Source organism: Sapajus apella, unplaced genomic scaffold (genome assembly GCF_009761245.1).
Source record: "Sapajus apella isolate SASKATOON/1434 unplaced genomic scaffold, GSC_monkey_1.0 scaffold103, whole genome shotgun sequence".
Lineage (NCBI taxonomy): Eukaryota > Metazoa > Chordata > Mammalia > Primates > Cebidae > Sapajus > Sapajus apella.
Genome location: NW_022437043.1, coordinates 5,300,029 through 5,325,268, shown reverse-complemented (window position 1 = coordinate 5,325,268; position 25,240 = coordinate 5,300,029). Strand labels below are relative to the sequence as shown.

Below are 25,240 nucleotides of genomic sequence, written 5' to 3'. Positions count from 1 at the left end.
AAATACAAAAAATTAGCTGGGCATGGTGGCGCGTGCCTGTAATCCCAGCTACTCAGGAGGCTGAGGCAGGAGAATTGCCTGAACCCAGGAGGCGGAGGTTGCGGTGAGCCGAGATCGTGCCATTGCACTCCAGCCTGGGTAACATGAGTGAAACTCCGTCTCAAAAAAAAAAAAAAAAAAAAAAGAATTCGGATCTTAACATCAGAGCCAGGTGTGAGGAGGGGCAGAGTTCACATAGAACAGAAGTGAGAAGGCGGGTGGTCTGCGGGCAGAGTGGTTATTTAACCTCTTTGTACCTTAGTTTCCCTAACTGTAAAATGGGCATGGTGATGTTAATGATAATGATAATAATAATACCTACCTTGTATGGTTGTTGTGTAGATCAATTGAGTCAATATAAGTGTTCACAACAATGCTTAGCACATACGTAAGTCTTATATATGAATTTAATAATATTATTATACTATTATTAATACCATAAAATGGATACGTATAAACTGATAAAAAGGAATAGGGAAGTAGAGCAAAACCAGGGCCAGATTGAACTGTCTAGATGTGGATCGTAGGATTCTGCATAATTATGTTGAGCTGCAGTTATTGTTCTGAACTTCCTAGAAGCCACAACATAGAGGGAAAGAAACTCATTTGCTTTATTTATCTCACCCATACAGAGAAGGTAACTCACTTCCTCAGAAGAAAATATTTCCTTGGTAAGATAGTTCTCTGATGCGTCAGCCAAGTCCTCATCAGCAATTTTGTGATAAATACAGGGATAGGATTGCTCTGCTGTGACTTAAAATATGTCTTCATGTCAACCAAAGGTGTCCTGCTAAAACAGAACTAAAAAGATGTGACTCTTCAGGAAATCAAAGCCATGTCTTCACAAATAACTCTTATATTCTGGCTCAATATATGGATAAAACCTTGATCATCAGGAAGAATCAGTAAACCCCATGTCCTTCAAATTCTTTTCTGATCTATATGTAGTTTTTTCTCATCTGGGATTTCAGTACAGACTGAGCAACCCAAAGGTCTGCTCTTTTCCTTTCTAAACTCAGAATTCATGATGTCCCTTAGCATTTTCAGTACTTTCCCTTCTGCCCTTTTTAAGGAAGTCTATATTATTTTGTCATTTTTTTCTCTTCCTACAGAAGAGAAGTGGCACACCAAAAATCCAAACTCTTGAGGAATATACAATCTAAAAGGGAAAATTAACTCATAGTCTCATATCACCACTCATTCCAGATAACCAATTTCTGATAAATTTGGTTAATTTCCACCTATATACCTATCTCTCCCCCTTGTTCTTTCTCTTTATATTTACATACACATATATGTGTATGCAAATGTCTTCCTTTTGCTAAAATCTGCTCATTATGTAAAACTGGTTTGCAATTCCTTTTTCCCTTTCCAGAATAATATCAATAATGGTCATAGTAGTAATGATAATGATAATATAAATGAAGATAATGATAATAAAAGTGACACAACAGAAGCCGACACATAGTGAGCTCACACTGGGCCTGACACCGTACTAAACATTATATATGCATGATCACTTTTAATTCTCACAATAACCTTGGGAAGTAGGTACCATTTTTATCTACTTCTTACAGATAAGGAAGCTGAGTACCAGAGTGGATAAGCAAATGGCATGGGCTTGCACAGCTGCTCACTGGCATAGCTGGGATAGCCCCTACTCAATGAACATTTGTTGTTGGAAGGTATTTCAGTCTCAGGACACAGAGATATTTTTAAGAGATGCATTTTTTTCTTGTATTCATGTACCATGATTTATTAATCGGCCCCATATTGAAGGACTTTTGTGTAATTTCTGCTACAGTGTGGCAGTGATCTCCCTTGTCATCTATCTTTTTCTTCAGCTTTTATTTTAGCTTCAGGGTTACATGTGCAGTTTTGTTATGTAGGTAAACTCATGTCACGGGGGTTTGTTGTACAGATTATTTCGTTACCAAGGTACTAAACCTAATACCCAATAGTTATTTTTTCTGATCCTCTCCCTCTTCCCACCCTCCACCCTCGAGTAGGCCCCAGTGTCTGTTGTTCCCCTCTTTGTGTCCATGAGCTCTCATCATTTAGCTCCCACTTATAAGTGAAAACATTCTGTATTTGGTTTGGGCTGTGTTAGTTTGTTAAGGACAATGGCCTCCAGCTGTATCCATGTTGCTGCATAGGACATGATCTTGTTCTTTTTAAAATTGTTACTATTTTTTGTAGAGAAGCGGTCTTGCTATGTTGTCCAGGCTGGTCTTGAACTCCTGGGTTTACATGGTCCTCCCACCTCGGCCTCTCAAAGTGCTTGGATTACAGGTGTGAGCCACCGCATCTGGCCTGATCTTGCTCTTTTTGATGGCTGCATAGTATCCCATGGTGTATATGTGCCACATTTCCTTTATCCAGTCTATCATTGATGGGCATTTAGGCTGATTCCATGTCTTTGCTATTCTGAATAGTGCTGCAATGAACATTTGCATGCATGAGTCTTTATGGTAGAACAATGTATATTCCTTTGGGTATATACCCAGTAATGGGATTGCTGGGTTGAATGATAATTCTCTTTTCAGCTCTTTGAGGAATCGCCACACTGCTTTTCACAATGGTTGAATTAATTTACATTCCCACCAACAATGTATAAGCATTCCCTTTTCTCTACAACCTCAGCAACATCTGTTATTTTTTATCTTGTCATCTCTCTTTGTACACAGTGGTGAACATTTCCAGAATATCTGGTTCAAAAGGTGGGCACGTTTTGAACTTTCATAGACATCGCCAAATTGCCTTTTGAAACGTTAGTACAAGTTGACACCCTCCAATAATAATGAAAGAAAATACCATTTCTAATCTTCTTGTCATGGTTTTAATCCTTGCCATTTGAGAGTTGAAAATATTTCATTTCTTTTATGTGTGTTTGTCAATGAGGTTGAGTATCTTTTATTTTTCTTTTTATATATTTTTTGTTAATAATTCTTTCACATATGCTACTCTTTTTCCTGTGGGATTTTTAAATCTTTCTCTTACTTTTTTTTTTTTTTTTTTGAGATGGAGTCTCGCTCTGTTGCCCAGGCTGGAGTGCAATGGCAATCTTGGGTCACTGCAATCTCTGCCTCTCGGGTTCAAGCGATTCTCCTGCCTTAGCCTCCGAAGTAGCTGGGATTACAGGCATGTACCACCACGCCCAGCTAATAGTTTTTGGATTTTTGGTAGAGACGAGGTTTCACCATGTTGAGCAGGAAGATCTCGAACTTCTGACTTCAGGTGATCCACCTGCCTCAGCCTCCCAAATTGCTGGGATTACAAGTGTGAGCCACCACATCTGGCATTTTTTTTTTTTTTTTTTTTTGAGACAGAGTCTCGCTCTGTTGCCTAGGCTGGAGTGCAGTGGCGCGATCTTGACTCACTGCAACTTCTGCCTTCGGGTTCAAGCGATTCTTCTGCCTCAGGCTCCCAAGTAGCTGGGATTATAGGCACGTGCCAACATGCCTGGCTAATTTTTGTATTTTTAGTAGAGATGGGGTTTCACCATGTTGGCCAGGCTGGTTTTGAACTTCTGGCCTCATGTGATTTGCCAGCCTCGGTCTCCCAAAGTGCTGGGATTACAGGTGTGAGCCACTGTACCTGGCCCTCTTACTGTTTTTTTAAAACCTTTTATGGAAAACTAGCTTAGATAAAAATCTTTTGGGTCAGACTTTTAATTGAAGCAGAATATATACAGGAAAATGTATAAAATATACGGTTTAATGAATTTCTGCCAAGTGAAAACACCTTTGTAACCCGTACCTGGATCAAAAAGCAGGAAATGACAAGCCACCCAGAAGCCTTCATCATGCCACTTCCAATCACTATCTCTTGATTTATGGCTAATGACATTCTGATTTCTGTCACCATATATTTTTTTTCAGTTCTTAAAAGTCATATAAATGGAATCATACATTATTATTCTTTTGGGTCTGGCTTCTTTTACTTACCATAATGTTTTTGAGATCCATCCTCGTTATTTCATGTGTCAGTAGTTTGTTCTTTTTTCACACTATTCACTATTCCATTGTATAAATATATCACAATGGTTAATCCATTCCCCTGCTGGTGGATATTCCATTTTAACTATTAGAAATAATGTGTCTATGAATATTCTTGTGCATGTCTTGGTGAACATATGTGTGCATTTCCATTGGTTATATACCTAACAGTGGAATTGCTGGATCCTAGGTTAGGTGTATCATTTACCTCTTGCAGATGTGATAAATTAGTTAAAAACTTAGATGTTATGTTAGATGTTCAGCTTTAGTAGATTCTACCAATCTGTTAAGTGCCTACACTATTTTACTTCCACCAACAATGTATGAGAGCTTCAGTTGCTCTACATCCTGCCAACATTTGGAAGGAGATTGGAAGGGTAGCAGATCCAGGATTTAGGGGAAGAGGGAAGAAGGACTCAAATAGCAAAAAGCCAGGCCAGGCGTGGTAGCTCACGCCTGTAATCCTAGCACTTTGGGAGGCCAAGGTGGGCGGATCACCTGCGGTCAGGAGTTCGAGACCAGCCTGGCCAACATGGTGAAACCCCGTCTCTACTAAAAATACAAAAATTAGGCTTGGTGCTGTGGCTCATGACTGTAATCCCAGCACTTTGAGAGGCCAAGGCAGGTGGATAACGAGATCAGGAGTTCGAGACCAGCCTGACTAACGTGGTGAAACCCTGTCTCAACTAAAAATATAAAAATTAGTTGGTTGTGGTGGCATGTGCTTGTAATCTCAGCTATGCAGGAGGCTGAGGCAGGAGAATTACTTGAACGTGGGAGGCGGAGGTTGCAGTGAGCCGAGATCATGCCACTGCATTCTAGCCTGGGCGACAGAGCAAGACTTCGTCTCAAAGGAAAGCTGAAGGTTGTTGGTCATATTTTTGGTTTTCTGTTGGCATGCAGTGATATCTAATTGTGGTTTAAGTTTGCCTTTCTCTGATGACTAATGATGGTGAGCACCTTTTCATGTGTTTTTCGGCCATTTAGATATCTTCTTTGGTGAATTACCTGTTCAAATCTTTTTTTCTGGTTTTTCTATTGGATTATCCATCTATTTTTATCTTATTATTTGTAGGAGTTCTTTGTAGTTTCCTTAGCATAAAAGTCCTTTGCTATATATAGGTATTGCAAATATCTCAGAAAAGGCCTTTTGAAATGATTAAAGAGTAGCTTTCCTCTGAATAATATTCCCTTTATTTTAAAAAGTATTATCACTTTAATTTTTATCCAACCAATTGAATAGAAGCATGCAATTACAAGGATCGTGTCATTTGAGGATGTGGCTGTGCATTTCACCCAGGAGCAGTGAAACTGACTGGATTCTCCTCAGAGAACCCTGTGATGCTAGAGAACTATAGAGAGATATAAAGATGTGATGCTACAGAACTATAGCCATCTGGTCTCTGTGGGTTAGGATGGCTTCCCTGAGTAATGCATGGTACATCCAGTAGAATAAATTTCCATCTCTGATGTGCTTCAATATTTTGACCTCAGGTTCTAGGGATTAAAGATTCTTAATTCCTTCCAGACTGAACAAGGTGTTTGTATTTTCATCTCCCATGTGAAATTTACCCTCATGAATATGTACCTTCCTAACTTTTTAAGGTCCCAAAGCCCACACAGACATGCTCAAGCCTTGTATCATTTTCCATTACAGGGTATCCTGTGACCAAACCAGATGTGATTGCCTCTTTGGAGGAGGGAGGACATTGGATCACAGAGAGAGAAGTCCTAAGTTTGAGTTGTACAGATAAGAAGGAAATGAGCAGGCCAGGCACGGTGGCTCATGTTTGTAATCCCAGCACTTTGGAAAGCTGAGGTGGGTGGATCACTTGAGGTCAGGAGTTTGAGACCAGCCTGGCCGACATGGTGAAACCCTGTCTCTACTAAAATTGCAAAAATTAGCCAGGTGTGGTGGCCACACCTGTAGTCCCAGTTTCTTGGGAGGGAGAGGCATGAGAATTGCTTGAACCTGGGGGGTGGAGGTTGCAGTGAACCTAGATCATACCTCTGCACTCCACCCTGGGTGACAGAGACCCTGTCTAAAAAAAAAAAAAATGAAAAAAAAAAAGAGAAAGAAAGAAATGAGCAGATGGGATGTGATGAGAAGGAAACTGCAGTGGGTCAGTGAGGGTTGGACATATTTGAAAGCTCAGAAATATCTTCTTAAAGGATATGAACTTTTGTTGCTAACTGTAAATTGTTAGTTTTGTGAACTATTGTCTCACGGTGATGTTGAAGTGAGATGGTGAAGAGCTAGCCTCACCACAATCTGGCCTCGTCCTTCTGCTTATTCTCTTGGTCACCTCAATTGTTTCCAGATTTCCTAAAAGGCTCTTTGCATTCTAGTTGAGTCCTTCTCCCCCCAAATCCTGGATCTGCTAGCCTTCTAATCTCCCTTTCCCCTGTTCGTGGCTCCCTAAAACTATTTTTACCTTCTCGCCCCAATTTTATTTTTATTTATGTATGTACTTTTGAGACACAGTTTCACTCTGTCACCCAGGCTGGAGTACAGTGGCATAATCTCAGATGACTGCAACCTCTGCCTCCTGGGTTAAAGTGATTCTCATGCCTCAGCCTCCTGAGTAGCTGGGATTACAGGTACATGCCACCACACCTGGCTAATTTTTTTTTTTTTTTTTTGTATTATTAGTAGAGACAGGGTTTTGTCACATTGGCCAGGCTGGTCTTGAACTCCTGACTTCAAATGATCCACCCACCTTGGCCTACCAGAGTGCTTGGATTAGAGGCATGAGCCACTGTGCCCAGCCTCTCTCCAATTTTAAAGTATTTTTCTTTCTTTTTTTTTTTTTTGAAATAGAGTTTTGCTCTTGTTGCCCAGGCTGGCGTGCATGATCTCAGCTCACTGCAACCTCTGCCTCCCGGGTTCCTCCCGAGAGGCTGGGATTACAGGCATGCGCCACAACACCCAGCTAATTTTGTATTTTTAGCAGAGACGGGCTTTCTCCATGTTTGTCAGGCTGGTCTTGAACTCCTGACCTCAGGCGATCTGCCTGACTTGGCTTCCCAAAGTGCTGGGATTACAGGCATGAGACACTGCGCCCGGCCTAAAGAATTTTTCTTAAACAATCAAAGTAACTTATATTTATTTTACTTTCCCATTCCAATTTCTATTAGAGCAACTTTTTTTTTTTTTTTTCTGAAGCTCAGAGTTTAGGAAAGAAATGTACATGGAATTTCTTTCTGATTGGTATGTAAACTTGAAAGAAACATCAGTCACACCAGAAGCCTGCTTCTGACAAAGCTGTATTCACAGGGTACAGTGTGGTTTATTATTCTTCTAGAAGTCTGGCAAGCTGATAACCAGCTAGAGAGGCGCCTTTTGAGGCCTTGAAGACATAAGGGCTGTAAGTTGGAAGGCAAACCTCACCATACATCTAGGCACAGGTATTAAGGGAAACCCAATTAAATTAATTAAATAAGCATAGTCCTTGGAAATGATACATGGAAAATATGTCTCCAGATTTAATACCAAACTCTCATAGAAAAATTAACAAAATCTACTATTATTAAGAATCTCTATTTTGTCATAATGGAGACTAAGTTCCATACAAGAACAAAAGGGTTTATCAAATGATAGGAAGTTACAGATTTAAAGATAGCCACTAAAGGAATAATAATTAAAAATATATTTTAGGCTGAGTGTGGTGGCTCACGCCTGTAATCACAGCACTTTGGGAGGCTGAGGTGGATGGATTGCCTGAGGCCAGGAGTTCAAAACTAGCCTGCCCAACATGGTAAAACCCCGTCTCTACTAAATATACAAAAATTAGCTGGGCGTGGAAGTGGGCGCCTGTAATCCCAGCTACTCGGGAGGCTGAGGCAGGAGAATTGGTTGAACCCGGGAGGTGGAGGTTGCAGTGAGCCATTGCACTCCAGCCTGGGTGAAAGAGCGACACTCTGTCTCAAAAACAAAACGAAACAAAATGAAAGAAAAAAAACAATAAGAAATTAGTACACAAAATGCTGGCACCCTTAATGGACCCACAGGGAGATGTGAGATTTGATTACCTAGGCTGGATGGGGCTGAAGGTAGGCGAAATCCAGCTGGCAGTAAGGAAGGGGGCTCCAGCATTCCTTGGCATGCGGTGGCAGCTGGCTGTTTTCATGATCATCTGTGATTATCTTGGTTGAAATGAACACTTCAAGGCCTCAGGTACTTGAGTAACTACCCCAACCAAAGAGTACAAAGAACATGAGGGACTGCTTCCTAATGGGAGTGGCTGCTTCCAAAGGTGTTGGCCATTGCAAAGAATGGCAAGTTCAAATTCCTAAATTCTCTGCTCAAGACACAAACTGAAACTCAGGCATTCTGTAAGAAGAAATTATTACCGTGTGTGTCCATTGAATGTTTTGCCTACATTCCTACTCTGTCATTTGAAACTTCAGACTTTGATCATGAAAGAGGGTGTGGGGACTGGGAGAATGGTGTTATGTTGGAGGATGTGGGAAAAATGTACCTTTAACTCCTAATTCCCACTAAGCTTCCTGTGTAAGCACAATCCTACTGGATTCATTGTCCCTGAAGAGACTACATCTGCCTTAAATAAAGACCCTGTAGTGACCTGAACTGAGAGTGATTCTTTTTAAGGGAAGCCAATTTTCATCTGTCCCTTCCCACTCCTCTATCTCCAAACCTATAACTGTCTTATGTACCAAGCACTTTATACATTTTGCAAATATTAATTCATTTAATCCTTCAAATAACCCCATCAAGGAGTTACTATTATTATCATCCTTATTCAACACATGAGGAAACTGAGGCACAGAGAAATTCAGTATCTCTTCCAAGGCAACACAGCTAGTAGATGGTAGAGATGGTTTTTGAACCCAGGAGAACATATGCTCTTGATTCACCACCCTGTCATTCCTTCCTGCCCCACCCTGAGTGATCTGGTATTTCTTAATTAGACCTTTGAATGTATGGAGAAAGTGATGGAATGAGGGTACCTCCAGGCATTGAATAAATGAAGAGAGTCAGGCATCAGAGCATCTTTTGCATTGTTTATAGATACTATCCTTTATTAAATGCACAAGAGAAAGGAATGAAAGGGAAATAAAACCTGTCTCTTCGAATCTGAGTCATGGATAATTTTTTGGGTCAATTTTCACTTGCATAGCACACCCCTTGAGCCATTCAGATAAATCATGGCCAGAACAGTGCCGCCTCCATGAAGTCCTGGGAAATGAAAGAAAAGAGAGAGGATGAAGTGGACAGGTTGATGGGGTGGCAGTGACACCATCCCTGGCTGCCCATGGTCCAGGCCATCCCCATGAACTTACCAGGCAGACAGCCCGTTCTGTGAGGACACGATCTGCTTGGCACACATGATGTCATCCAGGATATGGCGATTGAGCAGGTCTGAAGGGGAAGAGAGGGACATAATGATCTGGTGCATTGAGGATAGGGTAACAGTGAATGGAGGGCCCAGGGGTTTTGGGTTCTTTGGGGCCTGAAGAACCTCAACCACAATGTTGGCCAATTCCAGATGACATAGATTCTCTTGTCAGCTGGTTATGCATGATCTCAATCACCATGTTAGCTTGTTCTATACAACCTTAACTCATGTTGATTGATCCTGGATGATCTTGTCATGTTGTCTAGTCATGAATAACTCCAACCTCCATGCTATCTGGTCCTGGACAATCCCAACCTCTATTTGAGCTGGCCCTAAATAACCTCAATCTCCATTTTTTCCTGTCTTGGACAACCTCAGCCACCATTTCGGCCAACACTGAACAACGTTAATTGCTATTCTATTTTGTCCTCAGCAACACCAGTCTTATCTGGAACATTCTGTCATTTCTGCATGAAGGTGATCTGTTTCTGTCTCTAGAACCACATATCTGCTTCTTTCCTCAGGGCCTGGGTAACCTCAACCCCAAATTAGGACAGTCTCTGTCTCTATTCCACACGGAGGTAAGTTTCCTCTTTCCTGAGTCTAAGAAAACTGCAGGGTCCACTCTGTGAGAATTGGGAGCTCTGAGCTCTTCTGTCTTAAACAACCCCTCAGTATAGTCTGGGTAGGGATACAGGTTGGTGTCTCTAACAGCTTAGGCAACTTTTCTCCTTTTCTCATCATTTTTCTCTTGTTGCAGGAGATTATGGCTTAAACAACCTTGTCCTCCATGTGTGGGAGAGTAGGGCCTGGCAGGGCTTCAGTGTGTCCCCAGTGCTGACTTACCATGACAATCCATGTGGCAGAGGTTCTTGGTGGGTGTAATGCCATTGTCACACCACCAGGCAGAATTCAGTTGGAAAATGCCATATTCACTGCTGCCATCAGGATTGTGGTCCACGAAGGCGGTGTCAAAGCCACTCTCATAGTGAGCCATGCACAGCCCTGGAGCAGGGAGAAGAGAGGCAAGAAATAGGTATAGAGCCTGGGAATAGGGAAGGATAGGATCGGGGGAGGACAGGGATGGTTGTCATCTCAGTTGTGAGGGTGGTGATCTTGGTTTGGTGTGGTGATATTGGTGATTCTGGTGAGGGATCAGTGATGGCGGTAGTGATGGTATTCATGGTGGTAACAGCAGTGATGATATTGATTGTAGTGATCATGTTGACGGCAGAGATGGAGGTGATGGTTGTGAAGGCAATAATGGTGGTGACATTAGAGTTAGTTAAACTACTCAGCACAGTCAGTGAGTGAGTGACTGAAGGGATCATGCCCTGACCTGGAGAGGTGATAAAGGACAAGGGGGGGCCTGGATCTGAATGTGGTGAGTGGCTTAGGGTATGGGCAGGATTTGGGGCAACTGGATTCTCACAGTCTCCAACACTGTAGCCTTTGTAGCCGTTCAGCCCTGCCCTCTCCAGTCTTGCAGCCAGCTCGCAGCGTTCATAAATCTTGGCATCCACAGTGACAACCATCAGTATGGCCAAGGTCACTATCACAGTGCCCCAGGCCTGCATTATGGCACCTGTAAGACCTCCCAGGTGACTCGCTCCAGACTTACCCTGTGGTGTTCGGAATTAGGGGTGATCTGGAACTCTGGGCTCTATGAGCAAATGTCTAAGTCATAGATTCTGGAACACGGAACACAGAAATCTAAATGCCTCCCAACACTGTTGCACTGGAAATTAAAGGCTCCACCTCCCAACCCTGTTGCATTGGGGATGAAGTGTCTGACATCTGAATTTTGGAAGGGACACATTCAAACCATAGCACTCATCCTTGGTAGCTTGTTCACCTCTCTGAACTTAAAGTGCTGTTCCATCCTAATTTACTGGACTGTGCCCCACATTTCATATTACAAATGGCATATTACATGCAGATTCTTATGCTTGACTGCTTTTTCACTTTCATTCTCATTCTGTCTTTTGTTCCCGCATTCACTTACACTGCCTCTCAACCACTTATATTCACCCACACCGGGCCTCATATTATCACAATTCCCCATCTACTTAGCATTACCCAAATTCTCTCATGTCATATTCCTTCTTCATCCCACTCACTCTCGCTCAGACCATTTCCTGTCTTCACCTCTATTTCCTGGCTCTGCATCAAATGACTCCCACTTACTCACATCTGGCCCAGCCTTCAGCTTCGTTCATTGACTTGGGGCCTTGTTAACTCCCCCATTCACTCCCTTTCTGCCCCTCCTTCACCTCTATTCTCTCAGATGCTGTCCCCGGAACACCCCCATTTCCTGGAGCTCTGTCCCTATTACTCCCAAACACTAGCTCAAGTTACCCACATATACTTAGTCTATGTTTGGTCGCTGTTCTTTCTGAGTTTTCTCTTCATTGTCTCCATTTACTCTCACTTTGCCTCTCACTGCCTCATTCGTTTAAATCCTTTCCCATGGTAACCCCTATCACCCTCTTCTTGCTCATCCTCTGCTCCTGATTCATGCCTGCCATTCTGCCTCCCAGTACTCGCATTCTGTCACACTACACCTCAAATTCGTTACTTTTGCTCACATCGGGCTCCCCGTGTTTCCTCGCTTTACTCACCCTAGGCCATGTTGCCTTCATCCACTCTCTGCCTTGCAATACCCACCTTCAGCCATCCTCTGCTCTTCACTTTCATTCCCTCTCACTCTGCCCAACATCACCTCCATTCAATGCGCACTCTTCAGCTCATTCACATTTGCTGATTCCCACTGGGATCCCTGTACCCCTACGTTCCTGGGCTAGACTACCCTGTATTATCCCCGTCTAATCCCAGTCATCTCTAGTCACCCTCCCTCATAGCATTCGCACTCAAACTCGGCCTGCTTCACATTCTACCACATATCCAACTCCACTCTTTTATTCTGTCCCTCCTGCACCCTATTCTTCTCTTTCTATCCCACATTACCCCCATTCGCTCTGACTCTATCCCTAAATTCCCCTCTTCATTCATCTTGTGCCTCATAAAACCACCATTCCTTCACACTCTAATCCTTAGTATTCATATCACCTCCACTCACATTCACCCTATTTAGTTGTCCTATTCATGCAGAGTCTGCTCCCACTTTCACCTTTTTTCTGCTTAGATTGTGGCTCATTTCCAATCATTTACTTAATCTCATCATAATCTCAAATTCATTCATAATTGAATGCATAGTCATTCCCTCACTTTGACCCACATTCACTCCACAATGGTGCTCATTCACCTCCACTCCATTGCCCTTTGCCTCTCTTTGCCCTCACTTGCTCCCAATGTGCCTGTCAGTCACCATTATTCATGCCCCTCGCCCACCAGTCCCATGTGTCTCCTGTTTGCTGACACTCACATTGGCCAACACAGAAGTCTGATGGATCGCTCAGGATTTGATTTGGTTGCACACACCAACCCCACCACAAACACCAGTAGCTTCAAGAGGAGGGAAGTGGATTCCTCTTTTGGAGGCAGGTAATCCAGGGCCAGTGTGGTGGCTCCAAGGTCACCAAAGACCTGGCTCCTTCTGTGCTGTTGCTCTGTCAACTTCACCTGCTGGGTCTGGTCCAAAGTGACTGCTCACAATTGGCAAGACTTTTGTGGTCTTGAAAAAATGTATCTTAAGAGCAATTGTAATGATAACTCACTAGCCACGTGGGGGCTTCTCTCATTGTCTTTGGGTAAGAGTGTCATATCGTGCAGATTCTGTGGTGGGACCAGCCACTTGTCAGCTTCTCACACTCCTTCACCTAGCCACCTGCTGCTTAGGCTACTGTATGAGGAGGTCACACCTGTAGGGACTGATGGTAGAGGATGTCCAGGACAGAGAGTGCGGGTCCTGGCTCTGCAGCAGCAAAGCTAGCCTCATAACTTGTGCATGCACACTGTGGGCCCTGGGATAGTTTCTGAGGGGCTGTATCACTGGCTCATCTGTCCCCCAATCCCACCAACTCTAAAGGATTTCCTTCTTTGTGTAGGTGTGTGTGTACAAGGTGGTTGTAGATGATGCTTAGGGGTGAGACTGTGATGGGCCCTAAAGGTCCAGCCCTTGCTATTTTCTACCTCCTAATGCATTGAGAGAGTGGATAAGTCATATATCCAGGAGGTGCTGATGCATCAGGGAGCAAGAGATGTGAGTTCCTTTCTTGCTTTCTTGTCTGCTAGGAAGCTTTCCTTTTTTTTTTTTTTTTTTTTTTTTTTTTTTTTTTTTGAGGTGTGTTCTCACTGTGTCGCCCAGATTAGAGTGAAGTGGTGTGATCTTGGCTCACTGCAAACTCCACCTCCTGAGTTCAAGCGATTCTCGTCCCTCAGCTTCCTGAGTAGCTGCGATCACAGGCGCATGCTACCATGCCCGGCTAATCTTTGGCATTTTTAGTAGAGACGGGGTTTCACCATGTTGGACAGGCTGGTCTTGAACTCTTGACCTTAGGTGATCCGCCTATCTCGGCCTCCCAAAGTGCTGGGATTACAGGCGCGCGCCACCGCACCCAGCTCAATATATGTGTATTTTTAACGTTAGTATATAATGCTAGATTTCTTCAGATTGGTCTTTACAAATCGGATCCTTCTTATGGTCCAGAATTATGTCCAGAATGAAATATGAGCTCCCTGGCCAAGAAGGTCCTAAAGCACCTGGCCCCTGCCTACACCCCCTACACTCCCAACACACTGACGCAGACTACTCCAGAAAAAGCAACCTGTTAGCCACCACTTAATACACCCTTTCGCCCCTGGTGTGTGCGTCTCACATCGCCGTTTATTTTTCAGCTTGTTGGTGTGCATACCCATCTACCATCCTTCAAACGTAAACTCCCAGTCCTGGCCACTGGATGAAGCCAGTGGCTTTTTGCTACCTCCTACTCTGTGCACGCAGAGCAATTTAGCCACGCACCCTGTCTTCCCGTTCATTTACACCTGCAACCCTGTTGCTGCCCTCCAAGTTCAAAGTGAGAAATTGCCGCTTGCGAGAATTTTTTCTATAGTTGGTCACTTCCCCTCCCCGCCCTGCCCTAAGAAAATCGGTGTCTGAAGTCTTAGGAAGGCTGGCCTCTGCAGAACTAAGTAAACACCCGCTCAGCGACGTTGTCCCAGAAGCGAAAAGACACGGTGGGCTCGGCCATCTCGCCTCAAGCAGTGACGTCACCAGCACCGCTACCTTCCCTTTGCGCCTGCGCCGTGGCCCCATGTTGACTATTGGCGGATGGGCGTCTCAAAGGCTCCACTGAGCGTGCGCAGAACCGACCGCTGCAGCCCTTTAGGCTGCGGTGCCAAAGAGTCGGTCCCGAAGCGGAAGTGCTTGTTGGGGCCAGGTTTTGTAACGGTCTTCTCCTCAGCGAGCAGAAAATCTGTTGTCGAAAGAGTGAGGTTGAGGGGCCAAGTGCTAGGGGTCGTGGGCTGAGTGATGGGGAGTTCTGCGAGATGAGTGAAGTGGGGGTTGGGGGTTGAGTGATGGGGAACGGAGAGGTCATTGGACGAGGTTCTAGGGGCTTGCTGGTGAACAAAGTTATGGGGGCTAAGCAGGATTGAATGGGGCTTATTAAACTTTGACTTTTACACATTTTCCAGCACAGTGACCTGCGCTAAGGGTTCATGCGCATCCCTCAGGCCCCTCTTTAGACGCGCCCCGCTCCTCCCTTTACCCTCTCCCCTTGCCCAAGCCCCGAGGTGGGGGTCTGGTGTGAATGCTCCGGCCGAAGTGAACCTGCACCCGAAGGCCTTTTTCCAGCTCCTGGGCAAGGCGGGGCTCTGGTGAGGTGAGCAGAAGGAAGGAGAGGCACCTGCAAGGTCTCACCTGACCCTGGGCCTCACCCAGAGTTGGGGGCCTGGGAAGAGGGGTAGGTGCGGGGTCTGAGGGAGATGGGGCTAAAATGTAATTGGAGTAATAGTTTTAGAGTGTAGTTTTTGGCATTTAACAAATAACATTTGAATTATAGATTAATTCAGAAATAGAGGAAAAGAAAATCAAAAGGAACTAATTCCTCCCCGTTCATTGTTAGACATTTTTGGTGTGTATAGGAGTATCCCTTTTAAACATTTAACATATAGCTTTAAAATGGATTCCCTCAGTTTTATAACCTACTTTGTTTTCATTTAGAAGTTTTAATTCAGGGTAAAATTTTTTTTTTGTATACCTTTAAAAAATAATTAGTTGAGATACATGTACCATAAAGTGCATAGATACTATGCAGCTCCATATAACGTTTTAAACAGCTTTGTAGCATTTTATCTTTTATATTTCATTTTTAATCCATTATGGGTCTTAGAGGATCGTTTTAGTTTGGCATTATTAAAATCAATGCTGAAACGTGGGTATGTACAGAGAAATTATGATACATGATGATAAATTATTTCCTTAAGGAAAATACCTAGAAATACAATTTCTGGGTCAGTACACAATGTAATACATGTGTATATAAAACCTTTTGTGTTCAAGGTTCACATGAAGAGTGAAGAATACACAGACTGTTAAAACCACATGGTTGCCCAAACTCTTCCAGAGGGCGGTTTCATGGCCAGCTGATGTGAGGGGATAGCTAGGCAGCTAATTCTGGGCACTGAAAGTCTGATGGGGTATTTTCATATGCTCTGCTTTTCTCCACTTGTTCCAGCTCAGCCATCATACATCTCTGCTTTTTCCCAAGAAGAGCAGGAAATGGCCAAACCCCAGGTAAGTATGTTACCTGTTTTTTCATCCCTCTATTTTACCGTGAGTGTGATGAAATATGTGGAAATCCCTGCCACAAAATAGGAAAGTATTTGTAAATAAGGATTAGGATCAGGCAAAATAAGAGATAGCAGATCAAGGCCAAGTTAGAATGTAGAGGTGTACAGGACTTAGGGTGTAACAGATATTAATGTTGGGCTGTCAGTTTCTCTTTGAGCCTTCTGGTAGCCAGAGGGAAACATGACCAGTACCTTGGCTCAGCTTACTCATCAGGAGAGAGCACACTGAGCCTTCAGGGGAAGTCAAGGTTGCCTGGAATTGTGTTTAAAGGTGTTTCTTTGCTGGGTTTTCATGTGGATAGTGGAATTGTCCTCAACTACAGCCTGGTGATAAATGCTTCCCTGCAGATATGTCCTACAGCTTTCTTCAGTGAGCTGGAGACATCATGTCAAAATGTAACTTGGGAATGAAATCTCTTAGGAAACCTGCTTATCTTTCCCATGATTTTCCTGAAGCAATTTTCTTAGTTGGACTTTGAATTCTCTTTTGCCCAAGAGACAAAAATTTTTCAGATACCTGCAGCCCACCATCTTTTTCTTTCACTTTAAACATTTTTATTTTTTAATTTAACATACAGTGTAATTGATTTTTCTTTTAGAATGGTATAACTAATCTATAGGATAGATGGTAGTTTCATCACCCCAAAAAACTCCTTCATGCTACTCTGTTAATAGTCATATCCTCCCCAACCTGTAACCTCAGGCAGTGACAGGTCTGTTCTGTGTCACGATAGTTTTGTCTTTTCAAGAATGTCATGTAAGTGGGGTGTCATGTGTTATGTAACGTTTTCTTTTTGAGATGATTGATTTACATTCAGTTGAAAGAATAATGCAGAGAAATCCCATGTACTCTTTTCCTAGATTCCCCTAATGATAACATCCTGCAAAACCATAGTACAATATCAAAATCAGGATATTGACATTGATACGGTCAAGCACAGAATAGCCCCATCATTGCAAGGATCCCTCAAGTTGTCCTTTATAGCCACAGCCACTGCCCTTCCTCCCCCATACTCATTCCTAAACTCTTGGCAGCTACAAATCTGTTCACCATTTTGGGAATTTTGTCATTTCAAGAATGTGATATAAATGGATCATATGGTATGTGACCTTTTCAGATTGTTTCTTTTGTTTGTTTCCACTCAGCATAATTCCCTGGAGATTTATCCAAGCTGTGTGTGTCAGTAGTTGTTTCTTTGTTATTGCTGAATAGTAGTCCATGGTATAAATGTACCACAGTGTATTCATCCATCCACCTGTTGAAAGACATATTTGGGTTATTTCCAGTTTTGGGCAGTTATAAGTAGAGCTACTTTAAACAATCATGCACAGGGTTTTGTGTGAACATAGGTTTTCATTTCTGTGGAGTAAATAATGGATTACTGGGTCATATGGTAAGGGTATGTTTAACTTTTTAGGAATCTGCCAATTTTCTAGAGTGGCTGAACCGTTTTTCATTTCTCCCAGCAGTGTATGAGTTCTAATTGTTCCATATTTTTGTCAGTACTTTGTATTGTCAGTATTTTTTATTTAGTAATTTATCTCATAATGATTTTAATTTGCATTTCCTTAATGGTTAAAGATGTTAAGCATCTTTATATATGCTTATTTACTTTTTGTCTGTCCTCTTGATGAGTGTCTATTCAAAAGTTTCTGCCCATTTTTCAATTGGATTTTCTTATTGTTGAGTTTTCAGAGTTCTTTATATATCCTTAGTCAGATATATGGTTTGTAAATGTTTTCTCCAAGGGTATTGCTTGTCCTTTTCTTCTCATAATGTTGTTTGCAGAGCAAGAATTTTTAATTTGGAAAATTTCCAATTTATGAATCATTTATTTGTGGATCATGCCCTTGGTGTCATGTCTATGAACTTTGCCTAACCCTAGGTCATGAAGATTTTCTCCTATTCTATAGTTTTATAGTTTTAGATTTTGCATTTAGGTGATTCCTTTTGCATTATTATTATTATTTTTTTTTGAGATGGAGTCTCTCTCTGTTGCCCAGGCTGGAGTGCAGTAGGGTGATCTCGGCTCACTGCAACCTCCACCTCCCCGGTTCAAGTGATTCTCCCGCTTTAGTTTCCCGAATAGCTGGGACTACAGGCATGCCCCACCACACCTGGCTACTTTTTATGTTCTTAGTAGAGACGGGGTTTCACCATGTTGGCCAGGCTGGTCTCAAACTCCTGATCTCAGGTGATCCACCTGCCTTGGCTTCCCAAAGTGCTGGGATTACAGGTGTGAGCCACTGCTCCCAGCCCTTTTGCATTAATTTTTGAGTCAGGTATGAGGATTAGGTCAGGGTTCATTATTTTGCCTGTGAATTTTAAATTGTTCTAACCCCAATTGTTGAGGAGACTTTCTTTTTTTTCTTTTATTATTTTATTATTTAAGTTTTTAATTTTTTTTGAGACGGAGTCTCGTTCTGTCGCCCAGGCTGGAGTGCAGTGGTGGGATCTCGGCTCACTGCAACCTCCACCTCCCAGGTTCAAGCAATTCCCCTGCCTTAGCCGCCTGAGTAGCTGAGACTACAGGCATGTGCCACCATACCTGGCTAATTTTTGTATTTTTAGTAGTGACGGGGTTTCACCATGTTGGCCAGACTGGTCTTGAACTCCTTACCTCAGGTGATCTGTCTGTCTCGGCCTCCCAAAGTGCTGGGATTATAGCTGTGAGCCACTGGCCTTGTTATTTTAAATTGACACATACTAATTATACATATTTATGGGGTGCACTGGAATGTTTTGATAAATGTCTACAACGTGTAATTATCAAATCAAGATAATTAGTATCATTTATTATTTCTTTGTATTGAGAACATTCAAAATCTTCTTTTCTAGCTATTTGAAAATATACTCTAAATTGCTGTTAATTATGGTCACCCTATGGTGCTGTAGAATGCTAGAACTTAATCTTCCTATCCAGCTGTACTTCTGTATCTGTTAACCAATCTTTGGCTACCCACCCCTCAACCCTTCCCTGCCTCTAGTAACCACTATTCTGCTCTCTACGTCTATGAGAACAACTTTTTAAGCTCCTGCATGTGAGTGAGCACATACAGTATTTATTTTTCTGTGCCTGGCTTATTTTACTTAGCATAATGTCCCCCAGGTTCATCCATTGTTACAAATGGCAGAATTTCCTTCTTGTTCTTCTTCTTCTTTTTTTTTTTTTTTGAGACAGAGTCTTATTTGTCGCCCAGGCTGCTCAGCTCACTGCAACTTCTGCCTCCCAGGTTCAAGCAAACCTTGAACCTCCCAGGTTCAAGAAGTTGCAGTGAGCTGACGTCACACCACTGCACTCCAGCCTGGGCAACAGAGTGAGACTCTGTCTCCAAAAAAAAAAAGAAAAGAAAAGAATGTATGTTCTGTTCTTTTATGGTGGAGTGTTTTATATCTTAATTGCATACAGTTGGTTGATGGTGTTTACTTCTATATTGTTGCTGATTTTCTGTCTACTGGTTTTATCAGTTACTGAGAAAGGAATATTGAGTATACAGTTATTATTGCAGATTTGCCTATTTCTCCTGTCAGTTTTATCAGTTTTCCTTCATATATATTGAAGCTCTGTTGTTAGAGGCATACACTTTTAGGAGCGTTGTATCTTTTTGGTGAATTGATTTTTTTTTGTTTTGAGATGGAGTCTTGCTGTTACCAGGCTAGAGTGTAGTGGTGCGATCTTGTTCACTGCAACCTCCACTTCCCAGATTCAAGTGATTCTCCTGCCTCAGCCTCCCAAGTAGCTGGGATTACAGGTGCCTACCACCACACCCAGCTAATTTTTGTATTTTAGTAGAGACAGGGGTTCGCCATGTTGGCCAGGCTGATCTCGAACTCCTGGCCTCAAGTGATCTGCCCGCCTTGGCCTCTCAAAGTGCTGGGATTACAGGCATGAGCCACCGTGCCCACCTGGTGAATTTTTGTATCCTTATGTCATTAATCATCCTGGATGAGTTTTGGCTCTGAAGTCTACTTTGGCTGTTCTTAAATATGGTCACTCCAGTTTTCCTTTCATTGGCATTTCAATGGTATACTTTTTTCCGTTCTTACTTTTATCCTATATGTATTATTGTATTTGAAGTTTGTTTTTTTTTTTGCCAGATCTCCCTCTGTCACCCAGGTTGGAGTACAGTGGGATGATCTTGGCTCACTGCAGCCTTGACCTCCTGGGCTCAAGTGATCCTCCCACCTCAGCCTCCCAAGTAGCTGAGACCACAGGTGTACACCAGCACAACTGGCTAATTTTTTGTAGAGATGGGGTTTTGCCATGTCTCCCAGGCAGGTCTCAAACTCCTGAGGTCAGGTGATCCACCTACCTTGACCTCCCAAGTGCTGGGATTACAGGCATGAGCCACCTCGCCTGGCCAGTATATTCTTTTAGACAGCACGTAGATGAGTATATTAGTCTGTTTGGGCTGCCATAACAAAGTACCACATATTGGGTGGGTTAAACAGCATTAATTTCCTCATAGTTCAGAAGCTGGGAAGTCCTGGATCAAGGTACTAACTGGTTTGATTTTAGCCGCAGGCACTCTTTCTGGCTTGCAGATGGCCACCTTGTTGCTTTGTTCTCACATGGCCTTTCCTCTGCAGACACACACAGCAAGCTCTGGTGTCCATTTCTCTTATACGTGTACCAGTTCTGCTGGGTTAGGGCCCCACCCTTATGACCTCATTTAACCTTAATTATCTCTGTAAAGGCCCAGTCTCTAAATACAGTCACATTGGGGTTTGGTGATTCAGTATATGAATCTATCAGTCCATAACAGTTGGGTAATATTTTTTAAATCCATTTTGAGAATTTCTTTTCTTTTAATTGGTATATTCAGTCCATTGACATTTAATGTAATTATTGATACACTTGGATTTAGGTATTTGTCACTTTATTATTTGTTTTCTAGTTTTTCTCCCTTTTTGTTTCTCTGTTTCTCATTTTCTGCCTTCTTTTGGGTTATTTGAACATTTTCTTAGATTATATTTTTATTTGTTGTGTTTTTTACTATATCTATTTACAGAGTTACATAGTTTTTTTGGTGATTGCCCTGCAAATTACTGTGTATATTTAAGTTTACACAATATGCTTAGAATCAATATTTTACCTCTTTAAGTGGAGTATGTGAATGTTACCATCTTATAAGTCCTTTTTCCCTCTCCCCTTTATGTTTTTTTGTCTTATGTGTTAATATTACTTCTGCATACATTGAAAATTCTACCAGAAAATGTTATTTCTCTTCCAACTGTCAAATGTATTTTAAAGAACTCAAGAGGATAATCTATTCTATTTACCCAGATTTTTACCACTTTGATGTTCTGCCTTCATTGTTTATAATCTAAGCTTCCTTCTGGTATCAATTGCCTGTTGTGAAGAACTGCCTTTGGCAGTTGTTTCAGAGCAAGTCTGCTGGCAACACAGTCTTGGTTTTCCTTCCTTGAGAATGTCTTCATTTCACCTTCATTTCTGAAGGAGATTTTTACAGCATATAGATTTTTCAGTATACTGTTGTTTTCTTTTGGAAATTTCACAATGCTGTTCCAATTCTATATGCCCTGGTTTCTCATGAGAAATGCACAGTCATTTAAATAGTTGTTCTCCTGTAAATAATATGCTGTTTTTCACTTGTCCTTAGTTTGCAGCACTTTGATTATGATATTTCTGAGTGTGGATTTCTTTGGGGTTATCCTGTTTAGGACTTGCTGAGCCTCTTGAACATACAGATTTTTGTCTTTTGCCAAATTTGGGGAAGTGTTCAGGAATTATTTCTTCCAGGTATTTTTCTGTACGATCCTCTTTCTCCTCTCTTTCTGGAGCTCTGATGATACAAATTTTGGACTTTTTGGTATTGTCCCATAGGTCCCAGAATCTGTTCACATTTTTGCAGTGTTTTCTCTGTTCTTTGGATTAGGTAATTTTTATTGGTTTACCTTGAAGTTTACTTACCCTTTTCTCTGTTATCTCTGTTGTGTTGAGTCCATCAAGTGGGGATTTATTTCAGTTTCAAAACTTTCATTTGGTTCTTTTTTTTTTTTTTTTTTTTTTTGAGATGGAGTCTCACTCTGTCGCCCAGACTGTAGTGCTGTGGTGCAATTTCGACTCACTGCAACCACTGCCTCCTGAGTTCAAGTGATTCTTCTGCCTCAGCCTCCCAAGTAGCTGGGACTATAGGTGTGCACCACCATGCCTAGCTAATTTTTAATATAGACGGGTTTTACCATATTGGCCAGGCTGGTCTCAAACTCCTGACCTTGCGATCTGCCTACCTTGGCCTCCCAAAGTGCTAGAATTACAGGCGTGAGCCATCGTGCCTGGCTGGTTCTTCTTTATATCTTCTGTTTCTTTGGTGAAACTTTCTATTTTTCTGTTGGTTCTCAGAGTGTTTGCCCTTACTTCTTGGGGCATTTTTATAATACCTACTTTAAAGACTTTCTCAAATAATTCCAACATCTGTGTAATCTCAGTGATGGTGTCTGTTGGTTGTTTTCTGTCATGTGAATTGAGATTTGATTGGTTCTTTGTGTACCATGTAATTTTGAATTATGTCCTGGACATTTTGAAGATGATGTTATGAGATGGGGTTATATTGAAATCCTGAGGAGAAAGTTGATGTTTTTGTTTGTGATAGGCAGGCAGCCTGGTTGAGTTCAGGCTGCAAGTTCTAATCAGCCTTCTGTGGTTTGTGGTTTCGATGTCAATTCAGTTTTCAAACCTGTGCAGTGCCATTCAGACCTGTCCTGTCTGTGTGCAACCCTGTGGCCATTCTGGGACATAGGCAGGCAGTGATTTGTTCCTTAGTTCAGTTCTCAAAGTGTTCACTTTTCTGTGTAGGATTTGATCCATCCATGTACAGCTTGAGGGTGAGCCCAGGAGTGGATAAATGATTTTATGGGGTGGACTCCTCTCCATGATCTCCCGTGTACTTCTTGATTCCCTGTGGGTTTCCTTGTCCCTCCTCCTGACAGAAAACTGAGACTTCACTTACTATGTTATGCTGCACACTTCCCCCAACTGTGCCCCATTCTCTTGACCACTCTTCAAGCCAGATCTAGAGGGCTGCTTCTTGAGATCTCTCTCTCTCTCTCTCTCTCTCTCTCTCTCTCTCTGTGTGTGTGTGTGTGTGTGTGTGTGTGTCTCAGTGCTGTATTCTTGGTTTGATGATGCCTTGATCCTGGACCAGGAGATAGCAGAGAATAAGTGGCAAACTCACAGTCCATTTAGTGGCACTTTAAATTCTGACCTTTTCCCATAATCTACCCGCTGTTTTATTTTTTATTTATTTATTTTTTTTACTTTTCAGAGTCATAAAACTGCTAGTTCATGGATTCTGTCCAAGTTTTTTTTTCTTTTTGAGACAAGAGTCTCGCTCTGTCACCCAGGCTGGAATGCAATGGTGTAGTCTTGGCTCACTGCCATCTCTGCCTCCCAAGTTGAGGTGATTCTCCTGCCTCAGCCTCCAGAGTAGCTGGAATTACAGGTGCCTGCCACCACACCTGGCTAATTTTTGTATTTTTATTAGAGATGCGGTTTCATCATGTTGGCCAGGCTGGTCTCAAACTCCTGACCTCAGGTGATCCACCTGCCTTGGCCACCCAAAGTGCTGGGATTACAGGCGTGAGCCACTGCGCCCGGCCTCTGTCCAAGCTCTATTCTTGTATTCAATGAGAAAGACAGGGTAGAATGGGCTTCTGCCACCTTGCTTGGGACGCACTGTTTCCCGGTTTTGGGATACAGGGGAGTGCTCAGCTCCCCTAGGAGGATGTTTTTCCAGGCTTGTGGTCTCTCACTCACCCAAGAATGGCAGAGGAGACCACGGCGCAGTACGCTCGCAAGTAAATATCAGACCCCAAAGAGTTTTTGCAGAAAGTGATTTATTTAGGCAGAGAGAAAGAGAGAGAAAAAGATGAGAGAGAGAAAGCTTCCGTGAGGATTGTGGAAGGGGACCCAAGTATGGAATCCCGGAGAGGGAAAGCAGCTTCCACACTGAGTGGAAGGGGACCCCAGAGAGGGAATCTAAGGAGGTGAGGAAGAGGGGGACTTTTAACCTGGGAGGAATTTCCACCTTATCCAAGCCCCTGGCCAATGAAAGGAGTTCCTTTAAACTTCTGCTGGAGTGATTGACCTTTGATTATTCCCACGTGCGTGAAAATTAAAACAAAGACCTTTAAGACCCCAGATGGAGTGGGGGGCAAGGTTATGGCGCTGGGAAGTTCTTGCCTTTGAAATTATACCCCCTTGTGGACCTGGAAAGAGAATGTATTCCCTCAATACCACACTGCCCACAGGACCAAGATCCCAGGTATGTACCTGTGTGCTCCAGCTGCCTAGCACCAGCCAGAAGGCACCACACCAAACATGTCTGCCACCTCTGCTGCTTTTTACCATCATCACTGTGGTCCTTTGACAAACCATAGTTGCCATACTGCTGAACTGCCAGGCAGATTCCGCAAGCAGTGGGAGGGTTGGCTGTGCGCTCATATATCTTTTTATTGTAGTTTCATTGTGGGAGTTTTTTCTCTTCTGCTAGTCTTATAAAAGAAATGGAACTCTTTCTCATTGCAGATGGAACAGTTGCACCCTATAAAAATCCAAACTACTCAGGAATGTAAAAAAGATGTGAATATAAAAGGGCATGATTGGCCGGGCACATATAAAAGGGCATGATTGGCCGGGCACGGTGGCTCACACCTGTAATACCAGCACCTTGGGAGGCCAGGGCAGGTGGGTCATCTGAGATTAGGAGTTCAAGACCAGCCTGTCCAACATGGCAAAACCCCGTCTCTACTAAGAAAACAAAAATCAGTCAGATGTGGTGGCGGGCGCCTGTAATCCCAGCTACTCGGGAGGCTGAGGCAGGAGAATTGCTTGAAACTGGGAGGCGGAAGTTGCAGTGAGCCAAGATTGCGTCACTGTACTCTAGCCTGGGCAATGGAGCGAGACTCCATCTTACACACTAAAAACATGATTGGTTAAATCACCCTCTGGAGAGGAGGGGACTCATCTTCACAGTTTGCTAAATGTCCCTAGGGAAGTTTGTCTCTCATTCTTTCTCTTTCCACTCCTTCCTCTGATTCCCTTTCTCTTCCCTATGCATTTATGT

General features: G+C 42.8%; 2 protein-coding genes across 9 annotated transcripts in view; one reads left to right on the top strand and one right to left on the bottom strand.

Moving 5' to 3' along the window:
- Nucleotides 1-9,049: 9,049 nt before the first annotated feature.
- On the bottom strand, nucleotides 9,050-11,128 carry LOC116536758 (sperm acrosome-associated protein 5). Its single transcript, XM_032258576.1, has 4 exons — nucleotides 10,830-11,128; nucleotides 10,244-10,402; nucleotides 9,342-9,420; nucleotides 9,050-9,237 (listed from the first exon to the last, which is right to left on the bottom strand). Exons 1-4 carry the CDS (start codon nucleotides 10,972-10,974, stop codon nucleotides 9,141-9,143), a joined length of 480 nt encoding a protein of 159 aa, XP_032114467.1. The 5' UTR covers nucleotides 10,975-11,128; the 3' UTR covers nucleotides 9,050-9,140.
- Nucleotides 11,129-14,643: 3,515 nt separating this feature from the next.
- ZNF182 (zinc finger protein 182) overlaps nucleotides 14,644-25,240 on the top strand; it is a 31,579-nt gene continuing 20,982 nt past the window's right edge. The window contains exons 1-3 of one of the 8 annotated variants that reach the window (XM_032258573.1): nucleotides 14,644-14,791; nucleotides 14,993-15,180; nucleotides 16,036-16,094. In XM_032258573.1, the coding sequence (XP_032114464.1) occupies nucleotides 16,080-16,094 (15 nt within the window). In that variant the 5' untranslated portion in view covers nucleotides 14,644-14,791; nucleotides 14,993-15,180; nucleotides 16,036-16,079. Of the gene's footprint in view, nucleotides 14,792-14,813; nucleotides 15,262-15,860; nucleotides 16,095-25,240 lie in introns of those variants that run through there. The other 7 variants (XM_032258570.1, XM_032258574.1, XM_032258571.1 and 4 more) reach the window with 7 other exon arrangements.

What these genes read in the sequence shown, in the direction of transcription:
- LOC116536758 (XM_032258576.1), bottom strand. Translation starts at nt 10,974, where the DNA reads ATGCAGGCCTGGGGCACTGTGATAGTGACCTTGGCCATACTGATGGTT. An exon ending in AGGCTACAGTGTTGGAGACT is followed by an intron (nt 10,403 to 10,829) that starts GTGAGAATCCAG and finishes TCCCTGCTCCAG; the next exon opens with GGCTGTGCATGGCTCACTAT. An exon ending in CAGAACGGGCTGTCTGCCTG is followed by an intron (nt 9,238 to 9,341) that starts GTAAGTTCATGG and finishes TTCATTTCCCAG; the next exon opens with GACTTCATGGAGGCGGCACT.